We start from the raw sequence: 19,828 nt of genomic DNA, 5'->3' as shown, positions 1-19,828 counted from the left end.
TGCAAAACATTTGTGAACTGTTCAAACATAAGATATTAACATTCAYTATATTTTAAGTATGAATTAAGATAGTAAAAATATTTCCCAAGTGGCATATTAGCCCAGTTATTGAAGAACATCTTCATTATGAACGTATATCACATTTAACAACTCACTACATATTCCTTTCTCCATCAAGTTTATGTCACCGGTGTGCTACCACAAGTACATTTAATGGTTAGGGGACAGGGAGGAGGAACTCAGGCTTTTCACCATCAGAAAGGGAAAGGGCCTCTTGAACTGGCACACAGAAGTAGTGCTGCAAAGGCTTAAGGTGTGCCAGCTCACAGACCCTCTTTCATRGCCAAAGCAGCTCCTGTGCTTTCAYCCTGAACCTCGGGTACTTCCCGCCGATCAGCACTACTGACACACAGAATTTTGCTGTCATTAGTACAAAAATATTTACTCTTGGATTCAGGCCTTCTCTTGTCACATGCTATATCCATAAAGCATGTATACTTTTGTTAACAACACTACTTATCTCTATTGTCAGKGGGACGTTATTACTTTGTTCTATCTGCACTTCCTCCAGGTGGAACGGACAGTCCATCACATTTTCTATTCCAACTTCTTCTTTATGCCCAGAAATGCCATCTTTCCTTAGATGTTGTATACACTCCTTCTCTTTCTGAATAGGCTGTATTGCACTATCTTTTGATTGCTCTTGACCACACTGGCATAAGAAATAACAACAAAAAAAAACATATTCTAAGAGGTTACTACTAATATTAGTTTCTCCAAAAGAGCAGCTATCCACGCTTTTTCCTTTACTGACTTCACACAGACCCTGAACCCAGAACCACATGTGAATTTGGTCTGGTCTGCAAAGCAAGTCAAATTATAATTCAAGCTGTATTGCTTAAAACAACTTTGTCCCCTGCATTCATTAATTCACTAATTTATTAAGCTAAAACTGAGGAGCTTAGTTTATCTATATGTTGATAAAGTGGATAACTACCCTGTATTAGAGGCTGAAATTAGTTCTGAGTAGAAGCTTCCATATTTCCAAGGAACCTGGAAATCGGGGTCAGTTGCTCTGCACAGATGCTACTTGAGAAACACCTGTATATTCATGAAATGAATTTACTAAACAGATAACTTTAGATGAATGCTATTTACTTACTATTACTACTACTACTACTACTTTATTATTAAGCTTATTAATGAGGYAATGAACATCAAGTTTTCATGTAATGAGCACCCATCAAGAAAGGAGAACCTTTTGTGTACAGTAAGTTTGAACAGGATCTTGGATCATTGTTTACATCAGAGAACTTATGTAAAAAAATGGAGATTAATGGWTACCAGAGCCAGATTATAAACTATCATGTTTCTGTGATGCTGCAGGATCTTTTACAAGAAGAAAATGCTGCAGCTATTACACACACTTACCTGCAGATTTTCTGCTTGTCYAGAACACTCATTTTCCTGAAGAGACTGAAAATCAAGAGGGGCAGAAACTCCTTTAAGGGAATTCAGCTCATTTTTCATAGCATCTATCTCCTTTCTCATATTTTCCTCCTACAATAATTGAGAGTGGACAGAGCACACTGACCTTTACTGCATGTTCAAACATGAAAGACAGTATTTTATAGTGGTATCAACAGCTCGGCAAATTAAGGTGAATCAATCCTTATGCTGAATAATAAAATGAAGTTACASATTCTAAAGTAGTCCTCTATATAGAATTAAATAACTTTGAGCCCTTTCTTTCAAGCTAAGAATTTTAACCCCTTTTTCCATTATCTCGCAGAAAAGTTTTTTTGCTAAGTGGTCCTTGATCACCTTTTACTTCAAGTAGCAGCTCTCAAAAAAACAGGGTTTGTGTTTGTATTTAGTTCAATTTTTTAGTTCAAAAGTGCTAGTCAGCCTATGATTATGGATGATTTGCTTGGTACTACTTCTRGAAATAGACTCAAGTACCATTACCTTTTCAGTGAATATGTATCAGCTACATCTTAAGATTTAGAACAAAAAGGAAGATCAAGTCGACAAGATGCAAAAACAAAAGGGTTTTTTTAGATAAATTTCTCTATTTAATCAGCAAATGTTATTTCCATAGCAGTGAATGTTAACATGACCCATGATGCTACTACACTAGAAGAAATCAACACAATCTTTAGTTAGCCAAAGCAGAAATATGGAAAAACAAAATGAAAAAGTTATCTTCTAAAGCTTAATGGGAAACATTGCTGAGAAATAAATGGCTTATTCTCTTGTCTGTACACAAAACAACGGTGTGAGACTCTCRTAGAAAACAAGAAGATGGAATTTTCTGTCCTCAGAGCAGTGAGCATCGGAACAGAAGCTATTTTGCAGCCTCCAGGTTATAAGCCTATATATAACCCTCTCCATAGCACCTAAACTCAAGGAGTCTGAGAATAGCAGGACTAAAACAACAGTTTAACACAACCCTCCACAAAGCATTTCCTGRGCCTTCTACAACCTCAACACCTTTCTGGCAGTAGGTGCCTAAGCAGTAGCAATAAGAGACATACGACAGGCTATTAAACAAATGCTACTTAGAGTGTGATTTTTCACGAGACACTTCCTGCCTTATTTTAAAAAGTGTTCATCTCACATGTGCCTTTATTTTTGCAGAGGATTCTTACAGCTATAATATTTTGCCAAATCATTGTTTATTCATATGAGGAGATGAATTCATAAAGACAACATGTGTTACTATCATTTTTTTAAATCCTCTTTCATCCCATAGTCTATTTTGAATATTTCTTGACAAATGAGAACCTCTGTCTTCATGCAGCCMCTCTGGCATCTCAACCTGATTGAATTTGAGTTTCCATTTTTCCCGAGTGTATGGTTCTGCTGAAGGACTTCAGGTTTTTATTACTTCTGACCATGTGGACATCCAGTTTTTAATATATGATTCATTGACAGTTCTTTTTTCCCCCATCACACAAAAGCACAGCCTAGAAATATTGGCACACACTGCTAAATTCTGGAGTAAATTCAGTCAGTATAAATGGAAAAAATATATCAGCTTCTATTTCTAGGTAATGGCAAGTGTGTAATTAAGGAATATTTCTAAATGCTCAATTCAAGATAACATATTCTCGATTTATAGGGTTGCAGGAAATAGTGTCCCTCAGCGGCATGGAAGTCAACATCTTTACAAAATGTACTTTTAAACATAATCACTTCTAGAAAAGTCTGCATTACTAGAAATTTATATTTTAAAAATTGTATTACTTCTACAGTATTTTTTTGGCTTTTAAGAATTGCCTCAAATGCTTGATGACCATTTCAAACCCCTTTTAATACTCTWATATTTAATTTAGTAAACCTACATCTTTTTTCCAAGTTCTTAGTGCCTTCTCATGCTCATTCTGAAGATTAAGGAACTTTTCTTCATTTTCCTTTGCCTTCTCCCTTTGCAGCTCATTATCTCTTTCAAGGGTCTGCAATAAAATTAATTATCCAAAAAATAATCAATACCATATTAATGAATTTTGATGTGTTTTATGTTGCTTGGACCTTTGCTTCTAACATGCTGGAAGTGCCATACAGATCAGTGATAATGTGCTATCTCAACAATAATTTTCATAAATTAACAGAAAGGTGCTTATAGTTTAGCTAACAGGAAACAGGGGGAGGTTATGAGAAAAGAAACGGCTATAAAAGGGTATAAAAACACTTGCCATTATTCAGTTTCACTGCATAAGTTTTAATGTGCTGAAAAAGTAATATAAAGTACAGAGATGAGAAATATGAAATGTAGCATGATCTAGGCCCAGTGCACTTAAAGAAAAAACTACTATATAGACAAAGAATATATGGCTGGTTTGCTTATCAGTGTTTCTATCCTAAGCTGCTTAATAACCTATCCTATAAACTGTATTAACTTTAAATTGTAAAATACATTTACTTATATATTATATATCTGATATATCTGATTATCTTTATTACATCACTGAAACAGAATAAAAGGCATTAAAACAATAGTACTTTTTTTTTTCATGATAGCAATTGTGCTTCAACATTTTTGGTTAATCATTTCAGCTTTATTRTCCTACAGATAAGTTACAGCTGTCTGACACGTGTAAATCAACATTTATCACATCTCAGGTACTGCTGGAAATGTTATCTCTTCAAGTTTTTATAGCATGCAATATGGAAGATAAAGGATTTACTGCCTCAACTGTCTACTAAACAGATGATACAAACATACTTGATAACAGAAACACCACTTTAATGCTCACATGTATATATGTATATTCATGTGTACTCATATATACACACATTTTTAYGTGTATTCAACCAAGTATATGCACAAGCTGCTTCAAAAGCATCAGGTAGGGTAGTATACTTCAGAGAACTTCCATTTTACTTACTTTTAACTAATACTATCAATCTACTTCTTGGTTTGCTCAGCAACAATTTAGAAATGCCTGTATYATTTTGGCATTAATACAGATAAACTATTTTACAAGTACAACAATAAGATAACTTAGAAAACCTCATCTGAATGAACATGGAAGATATTTTTCAGAATCCAGAGTAAATCTGTTATAAGAAAACTAAGAAGAGGACGCAAGCTGCCTGAACAATCACACTTACACTGATGCAGCCCCTCTCATCCAGTTCTGCAAGTCAGGAGCCCAAGGCCTCCTTTCTTCAATAAACTTGCTCTCGTACCAAGGATTCTTTTACTTGGGGCCCAAATTCAATCTGGTGTGTAGCAGTAATTTACAGCACAGCTCTTAGGATAACATGAGCAGCATATTAATGTGCAAAGCTAACACCGCAGAAGGAAGAATCATCTGCGTTACCTAAAGCTTTCCTTCAGGMGCTCCTCTTCTAAGGCAAACCCTGGCTTTGCCTATTTACATGTGGAATCACTGTCTGAAATGCCTGAATATTTAAGGATTCCTCACAGCTAATAGCCCTATTCTACTGAACTACCTCTGAAATAACAATGGTTTCAAAATAACTTATCCAAAATATCTTCTTATAGTCACTAAGAAATTTAATTAGTAGTATGGAGATCTGAAAAATGAAGTCAGCCCTACATCTGAAAGGGTTAACTATCACCCTCTTTAAATCCTGAAGATCCACTGTCAGAACATCAACAGATTTTTTTTTTCCATAAGCAAGAATAGCATCACCAACTTCATTATTGGTTCAGTATTACTCGTGTTGTTGCATTGCTGAAGCATGAAATTTGTGAAGGAAAAAAGCATGTAGTGCAAAACAAAGCCACATCTGTTCTAAACGTGTAAATAAAATCAATCTAATACTTCTTAGATGTACCCATAGGAAATCTTTGAGTTTTAGGAATACTGTGTTCAAGTATCCAACTGTTGGAATACTGAGAAATCCTGAAAGGAGAAGGGATGAGTCAGTATAAGGGCAGATGGAGCATTACTGGCTACCAGGATCATTTCAGTGGTAGGAAGCAGAACTTGGCTAAGTCAGAGTTAGCACCGTCATCTTGGTTGAGGTCTCTCTGAGTTTGAAGTCCTTCAGGTTTCCTACTGGTGAACAACATGGTTTATGCACAAAGATGTTTGCTTTCAAAATGCATAAGAATTTTTCTTCCCCCCCCGCCCCCCTAAACCTTTCAGGTTAACAAGAGGTTGCGATAATATGATGATCAGATTTTCATCAAGATTTGCMAGTATTCTCTGTAAAAAGTCTATTTAAATAGAAATGCCCACTTSCTATTTAGTCTGAGTTATTAATAAAATGTTGGAATAGTTGATGAATAGAAAAGAGCGTATGTTAAAACCAGTTGTATAGAGAAGGGAATAGCCAAATTCCTTGCATTCTCAAATATTGTGTCACACATTAAAGGATTACAACTTGCTTTTCTGAACTCTTAAGGACATTGATATCCTAGCGCTAAGCATTTTTAGAGAGAAGGGCTGGCTTGATTGTTCAGCAATGTCTCCTTGCAAATTTAAGTGCCCAGTTACCCCAGACCCATAAGAAGCTTTTTGCATGTGTGCACGTATAAGAGAAATAAAAGCATTTCCACTAGACTTCGCAGGGACCTTTGGCCATTCTTCTGTTTTTCAAAAGAAACWCTTTACTGAAAAGCAAGATCTACAAATACAACCAAGAAGCAGGATGCAGCACAGGAACTGCACATGATCTTCAGACTCCACTCAATGTTGGGAGTCTAGTATCTATGAAAATAAAAGCATTAATTCCAAAGTTGGTAAGAAGGTGGGAACATCCCCCAAAATATGTATTCATACCCTATTTAGAAGTTCCATTTGCTGCTTTAAAAATGACACTGCAAAGTAAGCTAACCTGCTAATATAACAGCTCAGTCTCAAATTCTCAGTCAAATGAGCAACTAAAAGAGGCAGTAATATTTTACGACTACTATATAAAAAAACATATTTTGACCAAAATAATCCTTTTAGGAAAAATAGAAACGTATGACATCCACCTTTAATATAGCAGTTATAAGCATCATACCATTTAAGATAAAACAGGAGATCAAAGTATTTATGTATTTATTTTACGAAAAAACACTTGAAATATCTAGCCACATTTATGTTTACAGGTGTGATCTCTTGAAAAAACATCATCTATCAGATCTCAAGTGCTTATATAAATATTATGAATCCTTTAATTCCTACTCTCAAGTGAGAATGCCTTGGTTTTGAGAATGCACAGAATGCTCTTAGAAATCTCAACTAAGACTAAATCTTAGTTGATCTTAATTGCCACAGCAAAGACTAAGAAGGAATATTTACATCATCAAGCTTTAGAACTCAAACATCAAACTAGGAATTCAGGACTCCTTATATAGTCAGAGTTTTCAAAGGGTGAGTCACAGTCTCCTATTAGTTATCCATGTCCTCTAACACCAAATTCCTCTAAAATAATAGGGTCCTCAAGAAACCACCAAGGACTACATTGAAGCTTTAATGAATAAAAGTTTGTCTTGGGGTTAGAAAAATTAGGAAATATGAATACCACCCCAACTCCTTACATAAACAAGACCCAAGCCAGAACAGGCTCTCAAGATGACAATTAGTATCATTGCAAACAAAAACTAATTGTTGGCCTGCACAGGCTACAAAGCACAGATCTATACTCAATTCATATCTTAACAACAAGGAAGCAAGGACTGCTTCCCTTGAGCTCGGGCATTTCTATGGAGTCTACAAAGTTTCACAGGCAGAACTTGCAATTTTAGCTGGAGTTTCAAGGCATATCTAGCTATAAACTTATCTCACAGAGGAAACAGCTCATAGCTATTATCAGAAAAAAAGGCATTTTTATACTAGATCTGCTATTGAGCAACACAGAAGTCCTAAAGGTATTATAAATTTAATGTATGCACATTAAACTAGGAATACAGTATTAGTATACCCGCATTCCTTCTTTGTTCCTCTGAGCTGTCAATCTTCAACTTATTTTTCCTGAGCTTTGGGAGATTTGCTTTTATTTATTATTATCAATTTAGAAAAGAAAATGAACTTTTCCGTTTCATTCTAACAAAGAGTAGTGTGAATATTGCACAAATAGCAACTAATTCAGCTATCTCACCATTTCTGCTGATAAACCAACATACAAATAAGAAAGGTTACAAAAGAACACGCTATATTGATAAACTCCTGTCCCTGGAATTGCTTAAATTGACCTYGGCCAAGAGATGCTAAGAGCAGAAAAAAATAACCTTTTCCCGTTAAACTAGTTTTATCCTACTTAAATGTTAACTTTAATTGTTCAGTCAAAATACAAGAGCAGAAAATAAAATGCATAAACTTACATATAGGATAAACATATGTAACAGAGTAAAAGACTCCTGTGAACTGAATCTAATTGCAGTTTAGCAGAGAAGTGTTTTCTTAAATAAAAGCCTACAAACACATATGTAGTTAATTCTGAAACAGAGATTGTAGTTCAAAGCTTTGACCTTGGAGGCTAAACAAGGAATGGCCTGGTTCCACAGTTACACGGATAAATAATCCGCAGTAATTCAGAGTCCAATCAACAGTTGAACCTGAAGCGTGCATGGGACACCTGACTGGAGCRTATATGACCTTAATCTTTCACGTACTGTGGGACCATTCAACTGCTAGCRTAATTTAGACTCTAATCTATTCTAAGCCCTTTCAAATTGCTAAAAGAGCAACTAGGACACTTTGTCATTRCCCATGCTCCAACATGAATACTTACCATCCCCAAAACATATGCTGGACTGGACAGCACAGCAAGAAAGGGCTAAAAGAATATGCTCTTTTTTGGCCACCCTGCTCTAATAAAATTGAGAACAAGGTCTGGACTGTGAGAACAGTATTGACCTTAATGTTAAAGTACTTTCCAGTAACAAGTATAAATAAAAAAAAAAAAAGTACAAAATCTTGAAGTACTTGAAAGCAACCACAAGCATATTTTGGTTTTACCCGCCAGAAATGGCTGATAAGGAATGGTAACCATGATTTACTTTTGGCGGAGAACTAGAAAAGGGAAACCATAGAGTGTGTTTCAAGGTTCATGTTGACAGTTAAGGAGCTGAGGGAGCAATGGAAGTGAGGTCAAAAGTTCTGAAAAGCATACAGATGTCTTTAACAGCCCTACACTTAAGAACACATAGCAAATAGTAGCAGTTTGTCTAATCAAGAAAAATCTGACCTGATATTCTTCTTTCAGTGCCTTGAATTCATCTTCCATTCTTGCATTTGTTTGTGTCATTCGCTGAAGCAACTCCTGCACACGTTGTAGAGAGCTGAGAATTTCCTTATTAATAAAAACAAAAAATACACTGAGTACATCATTTCTGAAATTGAAAAGATATTATCTAATGTTTAAAGACATTTAAAGACTCACTGAAAGTAGATCATGCCTAAAAGAAAATCTTCCAGATAGAGAAAATTTTCCAGAGTTCCAGATAGAACTCATATGACTAAAAAACTAGTTACTATATTGTAATTTCTAGGAGAATAAGATCTAAAAGAACTATCAAAAATGAATTAGTGTGTTTCACAGGTGGTATAGATTTAAAAAGTCAAAAGATGYTACCTTTATTAAAGTTTGTTAGAGCTAGCTAAAAACATGGTGCAAACTAAAGGTATTTTATATTAAAGCAATATCAAAGACCTTTCTCAAGTCTAAGACATTGTGGATAATCTAGCCAAGTCAGTCTATTTGCCACAGATCAGACCAGCAGTTACTAAAGAAGAATCTGCACAGGAACACAATTGAGTTAAAGAGAGAAAATATCTTTAAATGGATTTAGTTGTTTCAAAATATATTGAGAGAGAAACAATTTAAATGAGTTACCTTTATAAACTTAAATATCTTTCAAAATTATGTATTTTTGGTATTATTATTTATGCAGATGCAACCACCTAATTAAAACACAATTATTATTTTTGGTATATTGCCATGGTGAGAGAAATAATGTTTGTCTATCRTTTTTCTTTGAAGTCTCAAGTTATTTATAGCTCAGTTTTACTGAAGCATAGAAATGTGAATGACTCGCCCAGTGTCATCCTGCAAGTCAGCAGCACAGTTACATCCTTTGTGTCCAGTGCAGTGTCCATTTAACTGGATAGGATTGCTTCCTTTCATACAATTAATTGTGAATTGAATACGTTGTCCRTGATAGTCTGTCTCAATCCAACAGCTGCTGAAGTTAAAAACTTAATACAGAAAACTTTTAGATCAGTCATACAAAAATCCAAATATTCTAAGGCCACTCTTGGAGAAAACAAGAGGTTAATGTCTATATTAGCCCACTCCACAGATTTCTACCAAAACAGCTATGTAATAAGAAATCACATTAAAGAAAACACATAAATAAGCATGGACAATACCAGTCCTTTTCTTAGGCAATATATATGATATAAATACACGAACTAGGCAACAAGCATCTCTGCAGGAGTGCTCTTAGCACATCTGGAGCTGGGGGAGTAGCAAAGATGACTGACCATGTACCTCATTTTTTTTTCCAATGTTTAATGGCAAGTATTTTTCAAAAACAAATTCAGCACACGAACAGACTTAAGGACTGGAATAGTGCTGCTGCATTAGCCTTTAATGACTGCTCAGTGGGTACACATGCAAGCTGCTGCTCTTGTCCCTCCCTCAGAGTAAGGATGATAACAGTTGCCTGCCACTTTTGATTTAATGTCCTGCAGAATGAAAATGATTGATATCATTCCAATTCTGCCCATTTTAAATACCCATAAACTGTTGGCTATCGGAATACAGAACAGCAGGAATATTATGCAAGGCTTATTGCTTATTTGTATTGAACAGATGTGTTAACAGCTATTTTCATAGGTATGTCAAGGTTCTAATATCTGATTTCAAAGAAAAAAAGTTAAGACTTGTAAAGCAATGTTAAAAATGTAGTTTGCTCTACTATTTCARTTTCTAAAAACTGAGGACTAAGATCTCATGTGTGTTATTAAATTRTTCCTGAAAAGAAAAAAAGGTAATTTAACAGCTTAGTATGATCACTTAATAATCTTATATGCAACACACAGCATATAAGTTCTTAAGCAGTTTTAAATATCAAGGTTATATTCACAACTCACCAGCTTTTCTTCTTTAATGTGAGCATTTTCTTCTTGAAATTTTTTACTAACTTCCATCTCCTTTAAAAAAATAATAAYGCATATGCAACAGTACAGCAGACATTTAAAATTTTTCTGTATTTTCTTTAGTAATATTGTATTAGTGAGAGATTTTGCATCATCACCTGCAGACTGTTTAAAGAACGTCAAGGATTTTTGGAAGTGTTTTCTTATCAATATTACGTTGATAATATATTTACTTTCATTGAAAAGGTAAACACTCTTGGAGGTAATTTTATCATATAGTATATGCAATTAGGAGAAAGCAAGCACTAATGTATACACATTGCAAATCATTGCCACAATGTTTTCTAAATGAGCAACAGAAAATATTAAGCAAACATTTGATTGCTTTAAATGTTAAAATACCATTCTGATTTTTTGTTGCAGTTCTTGATACTCTTTTTCCTTAGCTGCAAGATTGATGTTTTCTTCTCCCACCCTGTACTGAGATGTGACCTTGGACCTTATCAAGTCTGTAGTTACTTTCTTCAGTTCCTTAACACAGGAAACACATATAAATAGTTCATCCAGTATAGGCATTGCAATTCAAAACAAAGACAAATCTTTTAAACTATCTTGAGTCATGCCCTACTTTTAAATAACATATGGAAACACCAGAATAAATTAAACAGAGGAACCAAAATTCATAAAAATGATTAGCTACCTTTTAAGCTGCCAAATGCAGTTAAAAGTTTATTTTCATCAGAAAAATATTATTGTGATAATTTTAGCCCATATGAAACATTTCTGAATGAAATCATTACGATTTTCTTTTTATTCTTATTATGTACAAATAAGAGAATCTATTTCAATATTTTATCTTCCTAGGAGTATATTAGAAATGAGCACTGGATTACGTAATAATTGATATTGGTAAGAACAGTAACAATTACAATAGAAATGAAGTACCTACAAGAACTATTGTGTATGTTTGTGTGAAGAATCAGAAGAAAAAAAAAAGGAAGAAAAGTTAATATCTGGCAAAAACAGGAACTGGCTATAAATTTGGAGGATCTTTGCTTTCCCCAAAACATTAATTACTTAATCTCAGGAGAATGCTAAATTAATTTTATACTAGAGACTTATACAACATGATTCTTCATTTAAAATATGCTTTTGATTTTATAGCCTTTATAATCTCTTAAATATCCTGCTTCTTTTTGGTATCTGTTTCCTAACCAGTTTATTCTAAGATCCTAGTGCAGTGAATAAACAGCAAACGCTTTGATCTCATTAAATTACAACTTATAGTTCCTGGAGTCATAAATATTGTGCCCTTTTCTCCCTTACCCCTCCCATTCTGGTACGAGGTAGTCTGTTTAATATCGCTCTCTCCTTGAGCGCTCTGACGTTTACTCAGACAAATAGCAGAGGTTATGAATGCTGCTCACAGATAGCATCAAGAATTCTTCATGATGCCATAGTGGTGAACCACGCATTCAGAATGGTAATAGTTTTATCTAACAACTAAGTTTGGTCTGTTTAACTTTTCTTCACAAAACTGGAATTCCRTCTTATCACGGACCAGTGGTTTAACTGTTCTGGACAAAATCATATAGCAGTACAGAAGAGAAAGGAAGATTATGTTGTAACTGAAATTCACAAATACAAAGTTACACAGCAAGCACAAATATAGATACTACTTCCAAATCAATCACTTCTACTAACGTGATTTCTCAAATATTTCAGCCATAAATAAATCTCAAATTACCAAGYTGGAACTACATATAATCTCTGAGTCAATTAAACAATTCAAACAACATTGTAGATCCACAGTATCCACTTCTCACTGGGCTTTTCCCATCTTTGCAATAAAAAAACCATAATAGTTATCCTAATTGTACTAGATTCCTCTAGTAAAAGAAACGAAGAGAGCTCCTACATTTAGGTAGAAGAAGGTGCAAGCAGTTTGACTTGATAGAGGTGAACACACACATAGTGCCAATCCTCTATTGATTTATGGTATGGAGTAGACAGTTAATAAACTCTGTTTGCTATATGAGCAGGTGCAGGAGCCTCCTATGGATCTTACATCCATAGGAGTAAATAGATACTATACAGATACTACATATGTATGGATGGATATTACATATTTTACAAAAGTCAGAGCTTTGTACCATGTAGAAATATCTTACTATTTATATTGTATCATGCCCACGAAGTAGAAGACTTTTTCCTTACATATAGCAGGTGGACATGTATAATCCATCAGCTAGCAGTCCCAGCTGTGGTTGTCTCCCAAAATTGTCAGAAGATAAACAAACAGGCAACAAAATGAATAGAAAGAACCAACACAAATCAAAAATAACAGGAAAGTTTTCTGTAGTAAGTGCTAGCTGGTGGTAAGAACATGTTTTATGAATGTGTAAAAACATTTATAAAAATATACTTATTTGCTTGTTTCTCTTAAGTCAATAAATTTTCAGTCCAAGTTTCTGCTTCTCTTCTGTCAGCTTTCTGCCATTAATAAACAGTGGGGGTACATACAACCTTATAAATTAAATGGAAACTGGAAAATAATTTGATAACTTTGCAGAGAAATGCTAAAAAAGGCTAGCTAAGACTTTAGAGCTATTTGTTTGATGTTGATAGCAGCCAACACTCAGGGACATGCTATAGAAATACTTCAAGGCAGCATACATCATGAGTGTCCCTGAAAGAAACAGTCCTTCTCCTTTTGCCCGTCGATCTAAGCTAAAACTCACTTCCTTTCTATTCAAATTTAATTTTGATCAATACAAAATTCTCCTCCWCTCTCCCTCTGAACCACACAACTGTGTGTGCCAGCACAGAGTGGTAGTCCAGGACTAGAAACAGCCACCAAGACAGGCAGATGTATCTGCTTTCCAAGACGCTGCCAGTAGCTTACACAAACTTTAAGGGAACCAAAATTACAATATATATATATATATATATTTTTTCCTTCTTCTCTCTTGCTAGATTGGTGCTACTCTCCGGTATAGTCTCAGGCCTCAGTCTGCATAGTTGTTCTTTAAAAGCTTGTTTCATTGTGTTTTTCTTGGCCAGACTTCAAGTCAAGCATTTTACAGTGCATGAAAAAAAATCCTATCCTATCTAATATGTAAAAGCTCAAATCCTAAAATAAACCTTACTGAAAATGATATTATGCTAGAGAGTCTGTTAAGCCAGGCTATCATAACTAGACTTGTAAGGAGGCCATGTCAAGAACAAACCACATCCTCTTTCTATAATATTTCTTTCTACAAATCCCTAAAGACAAATCCTGCAAAGAATAGACCTCTGTTTAACCCAGGTTCAGCTGCCATGCACTCTGAACACCCCCATCATATACTTGTAATTTCATCAGGTTTGGAGATTGGCTTACTGCAATTTAGCATTCATAGACAGAATTCACTAACTTCATATTCCCCATTAAGAACAAAAGTATGAAATCACCCTTATCAAAGTAAGGACTGTGATAAGAGCTTGACAGCCAAAGATTTTAGTACCAAGGATAGCCATTCCTACTCCAACTGGGAGACCAACACCTACAGAGAAAAAAGTTTGCAGCTACAAGTTGCTAGATCTGGTAGAGGTCAGTCTGCTCTCCAAGATCAAGGACATAACCTGCTTTGTAAGTTAACCCAACTTGTGCTGCAGATACAGAGACTTCTTTGAGTTTTATAAGGAGCAAAAAGAACCTAATAATCTTGCTTTCAAACTCTTCTAAACATCAGAGTTTTCCAATTGATTTGCATCTCTTATATGTTCTCTCAGCTCTACAATTGATACATTCCCTAACATGGGAGAAGCAGGAGCCTTGAGATCATTTTTGCAACAATTGTACTAAGTACAGGACATCTGTAAGGATATTAAATTGGCTCTGGACATTCCTTATGGGATGCAAGCAGGTCTTTTCTCATTACTTAAGAAGTGATACAAAAGACTGGTCTGCAGCCATAGCAAATAGAAGTCATCTTAACCAAGCAGCTCTGCATAAGGGCTGCACTGCCCCATTACACAACTTACCAGAAACAACAAAAACTGTTGAACTGGAAAAATTGTTGCTGGAAAAAAAATGGACTATCATTCCTATTGCAATGCTTATCTTGTAACTATTTTCACAGAAATTCTACAGTTAGAATGACAAACATTTTTCCTTTCTTACATAGAATTTTATTTATAACATAGTGTTTACAAATAAACAAAACCCCACTCTTGCTGCAGCGTAAGGCATTCCCACAGTCAAGTTTTGCAGCACCTCATGACTGCTAAAAGGGTAAGGAATTAAATCCCAATTGAGCTTTCCACACATACTCATAACGAGACAGACAAATACTAAACATCCAGTAAGTAATTCACACAGACAGGATAAAGGCATTTCCTGGTGAACTGAGGAAGTCAGATTAAGTTTCAGCTGGCCCCTTCTTCTGCTTATCTAACAGTACTTTATTGAAAATTTATCACCCACAACCTTACAAAATCAATATTACAGCTGAAAAAAGGGATCAAGTAATATGTTTGATTACCGGAATACACAAATCATTATTGGTTTATCTTGCCCATATTTATTATCCTCAAATATAATCATGAACACAATTCTTAAACATTTTTCTGTTCATACCTCACCAGTAACTTCCCTTCAGAGAATTCTGAGACTTGGTTTCTTTAACCGCAATCATCAAATTTATTGCAGTACTTAAACATCTCTCAAACTCTTGAATTTGTATATTCAAAATATATCATGGTAAAAACTCTGTATTTTAGATCATTATCCCTTCTAGTAATACATAAATTAGAATTCCTTTTTAAAAAGAAAAAAACAGAAAGTTGTAAAGATACATAAGAATTCCTAGATTCCAGAAAATCTTCAGAGCTACCCACTATTGATGGGTGTTTACCTGAAATATTCCCACATGAAAAGGGAGCATAAGACCATTTTCRTCATTCACATTATTAGGAAAAAAAAGAGTTCTACTGTATATATATATTTGTATTAATACTACACTAAAAGGTAGAGGTCCCAAAAAATCCCATCTATGCTTCTATAATCACATACCATACTTACTTCCTTCAAATTAATTATTTCTGTGTCTTGTCTTTTATTTACTGCCATCAATTTCTTATTGAGTTGTATTGCTTCCTGTACTATAAATAAAAATTAAAGAGTCAACACATATTGAATGTAGATTCACAACTGCAATGTGCATACAACATACAACACACTAACATCTACATGAAAATACAAAAAGAGAAATTAAATTGAAAATATCATTCCTGTTAAATCATTCCAAGAATACTAAAAGCCACCACACAAGCCACCACTTTTTTTTCTTAATACTGGACATTATTTTCAAAAGTTTGAATACAAAAAAATAACTCACAGTACCAAAATATCACAAATGTCTCTTTTACTGATTTATTGAGACTATAAAAGCTAGCTGGTTTCAGGCAGAAAAAAAAAAAAAAAAGACTTCTGAACCTTGGAAAAGATTTTTTTGAACAATCCCTTCTTCCTTTCTTGGAAATTAACATAACCTATAGGGACATTTCCTATGAGCTTACAAATCAATGAGCAGAAGTCCCTTTTTTATATATTTTTATAAAAGTGCATGTGTAAATAATGTTAAACAGATTTTGCTCTCAAATTTTYGGGTGGGTGATACTTTCTTTACATGATGCATTAGCTTTATTGCTTTACAGATTAAATCACACATTATATATCTATATATCACTATCTAAAGTGAAGATGAATGATTATGGAATCATTGCATATGTTAGTAGATTTTCAAATAATTTTAAGTTGTAACACACAAAAGAGGATAAAGTATAGAACTAAATAAGGTATTTGGACATTACAAATCTAAGTTAGGTAACATAGGTAACCGAATCAAGTTATTAATACAGCCTCCTTTACTGAGCTTGTTTTTAGATATTCTATTACTGTACAACAAATGAAATTTCATTAATGCTTTCTACCTTTTTTTAGTCAAAGTTAGCTTAGACACAAAATTCTTTAGATCTTCTATTATATTTTCCAKTATATTTCTTCTACCCCCTCATTTGAGCTATTGTAATTTTTTGTGTGGATGGATGATGAATGCACTCACTACTACTCAGATATAGAAACAGTCAGTTGACATATTTCTCAGGTAGCACTGACAGCTACTATTTTTGAATTGTCAAGTGACTTCAACTCAGCATTGAAGAGAAATAAAGCAAAAAATAAGTGTCAGAGGACACTGAAGACGTACATACCACTGTGCTCCAGTTTTCCATGAGCCCCTTTTACAACTCCAAACTGATGTGCAATAGTAGYGTAACACTTCTCAACTTCATTTAGTTTCTTATGATGCTCCCCTTTTGATGTTAAGTGCATCTGTAATTTTTGATCCTGTTTGGAACAGAAACAAAGCATCTGCTTATTGATACAAACTAGCAGGTATAACTGAACTCTCCAAATGCTTATCCGAATAGCATAAAAAACACAAAACCATTCCCAGAATATCTTTCATATTTGATGGTCAGTTCTAGATGGCATCTCATTTTGAAAGATTTTCACCTATTGGATAGATAATCAAAAAAGTACTTCCAATAGTCTCATATGCTGTCCCTTATGCATTTCTGTAAATGTATCCGTGATTACACTATGTTTTTTTCCAAGTCTTGACTTCAGCTTCTTACAACATGGCCTGTGTGGCACACATTTGGTCTGCCAGTGTATTGGGAACAGAGCCTAGCATACTAACAGTGCCTCAGTGCAGCACTGCACACTCGCTCCTTCGATGCAGGATATCCATGCAGCTTAACACCCCCTCCCATCCCCAACAGCTGTTCCGACTGGAGCCAGATACTGTTTTCAACTCAGTGCTGTTCAAAACAGAGATGATTAAGGGATTGGAGCACCTGTCATATRAGAGGAGGCAGAGGGAGCTGGGATTGCTTTGCCTGGAGAAGATCCAGAGGGATCCCAACAAAGTATATAAATATCTGATGATAGGGGAGTAAAGACTCCTCTCAGTGGWATCCAGTGACAGCAGGAGAGGGAAAGGGCACAAACTGTAACACAGGAAWTTGTGTTACATAAGTTTCCTTAATGTAAGTTTAAATATGCGTTTAACTTATAAGTTTTAAGCATAAGTGTTTGATTTTAATACTGGGAGACTGGCCAGACACCAGTACAGCCTATGGAAGGGTCTTCAACCTTGGAGATGCACAAAACCCAACCCGACACGGCCCTACACCTTGCTTTGAGCAAGGGAATTAGACTAGATTAGATGATCTCCACAGGTCCCCGCCAACCTCAACCATTTTGTGATTTTTAAATATTACACAGGGTAAGGGCATTTAGGAGAAAAATCAAAATACTTGAGACACCCAGAGAAAATAGTTTCAACGCGCTTGCTAAGAACAGAAGCACCTTTACTACTTCTAAAGAGCAACCTGCACTTTAAGTTAAATACAGATTAATACCACACACTTCACAGAATATGCAAGTAATATTTTAATGAACAACTATGACTTCCACTGCAGTATCAACAAGCAGTTATAATGATGTGAAATATGATTAATTCAGTTCTATTTTAAAATTATGTATTTGCAGTTTTGCAATTACTCTTGTAAAAGCCTAACACTACCTCTGTTAATTTCTTAGCTCAAATATTATCTTGTTGCAAGGAASAGTGTAATTTATTAAAATTCATATAATTCACTAAAATTGATGTAATTCACATTAATTTTACCAATAACTATTGTTTTGAGAGGAATTTTTAAAAAATCACATATTCACATGAAACTATATTCAATATACATCACTTTTTTGGTATCTTTTTATTCCTGTACACCAGGCCCCTTTCCTGTTCTTTATTCTTTTTTTTTGTTGTTGTTGTTGTTGTTCTTTTCATGATAGCTTTACCTGTGCTACTCATTTTTTTACATTAATTTCCTTTAAGAAGAATGGTTAATTTAACCCCTCACAAAAATGTTGATCTCTCAGACATGTAATCTATTTCTAATCTTCAGTAGAACCAAGCAATTAAAATGAATTGGGCCAAASTGATTTCTGTGTGCAAATTCAACAGTTACACGTGGCGCAACCTGSCTCAGCCTGGCTTCTGTAAAGCTCCCTTCTCATACAGGAACAAATGCAATGCATGTCCAAGCATCAGAGGATAATAAAAGCTCACAGTAATCAAAAGAAAYGGCCAACATAAGACTAGCAAAACAGGATATACAATACAAATTTTTCATGTTTTATAAGGTATGAAATTAAACACATTACAGCAAATGAAAAGTCATAATGGAAGCACTAGTAAAGAAGCAACACCACTTACAGGATCACTGCCAGCAACATAAGCAATGAATTTTCATATACTTGCTCTTTTTCCCTAATTGTAAGCAAAGTGTTGAAGAACTGTGTTTAACTAATGCTATGATGTGGCTTTTAAAGTCAAAAAAATGCAAAACTTATATCACTGTCATAGGTCATAATCATTCATACATGTAATCTAGCTATTGATGAACAAGCAAATGCCACTAATGAGACTTGAATCGTGACAAAACCTGTTCTTTTTTTTATTTTTATATGCATTTTTCTTCTAACTTATTTCTTAAGCACACCAGCATCCCCCTTTCTCACTAGAAAAGTGAAATATGCTTTGCTTTTGCTCCAGGACTCTCTCCAAGGAGAGGAGGAATGGCCCGATATGTCCTCAAAACTCCTGTCAGGGGTGGCCCAAGTTTACCTCTTGCCCAAGTATGATTTTTGACAGCAAGCCATACATCAGGCTTAGTGCAGAGTAAAACAAAACCAGTTTGGTTGGCCTTGTGACATACTTCTTCTGCTCACATGGAAGAAATCCTAAAGCATTCTTTCATGGAACACAATAAAGAAACACCAGGAGATAGATACCGCACTGCAGGATAGGGAGGGAATGACCCTGGAGCAAGACCCGCAGAGTCTTGCTTCTCCTTCCTTGTGTCTGATACCGCAAGGAAAGGAATTATTGCGCTGCCCTTCACCAGTAATAAAGATAAGCTGGGATGGGAAGTGGAACTGATTGTGGCCATATGGTTTGTTGAGGCACAAGGATTTCTTGGTGGAACTAGATCAGGGAAATAGTTCAGGGTCAGGTAGGTGACTGGAAGGAATTGCTCGTATCTGAAAAATATTCTGGAAATTGAGTCACCACTTGAAACAATGCAGTGAAGCAGAAGGTGGTAATTGGGAGAAGAAAGTGTCAGCGACACAAAGGGTTTGT

General features: G+C 34.9%; 1 protein-coding gene across 1 annotated transcript in view; it reads right to left on the bottom strand.

Moving 5' to 3' along the window:
* CCDC73 (coiled-coil domain containing 73) overlaps nucleotides 1-19,828 on the bottom strand; it is a 41,516-nt gene that overhangs the window by 7,685 nt on the left and 14,003 nt on the right. Inside the window, exons 7-14 of the mRNA XM_026041096.1 lie at nucleotides 16,827-16,962; nucleotides 15,637-15,716; nucleotides 10,974-11,102; nucleotides 10,566-10,625; nucleotides 8,656-8,760; nucleotides 3,348-3,458; nucleotides 1,432-1,560; nucleotides 547-712 (exon numbers count right to left, since the gene is read on the bottom strand). Of these exons, the coding sequence (XP_025896881.1) occupies nucleotides 547-712; nucleotides 1,432-1,560; nucleotides 3,348-3,458; nucleotides 8,656-8,760; nucleotides 10,566-10,625; nucleotides 10,974-11,102; nucleotides 15,637-15,716; nucleotides 16,827-16,962 (916 nt within the window). The remainder of the gene's footprint in view (nucleotides 1-546; nucleotides 713-1,431; nucleotides 1,561-3,347; nucleotides 3,459-8,655; nucleotides 8,761-10,565; nucleotides 10,626-10,973; nucleotides 11,103-15,636; nucleotides 15,717-16,826; nucleotides 16,963-19,828) is intronic.

Source organism: Nothoprocta perdicaria, unplaced genomic scaffold (genome assembly GCF_003342845.1).
Source record: "Nothoprocta perdicaria isolate Ctin4 unplaced genomic scaffold, notPer1 scaffold_28, whole genome shotgun sequence".
Lineage (NCBI taxonomy): Eukaryota > Metazoa > Chordata > Aves > Tinamiformes > Tinamidae > Nothoprocta > Nothoprocta perdicaria.
The sequence above is the reverse complement of the archived record's forward strand: the minus strand, read 5'-3'. Positions and strand labels throughout refer to the sequence as shown.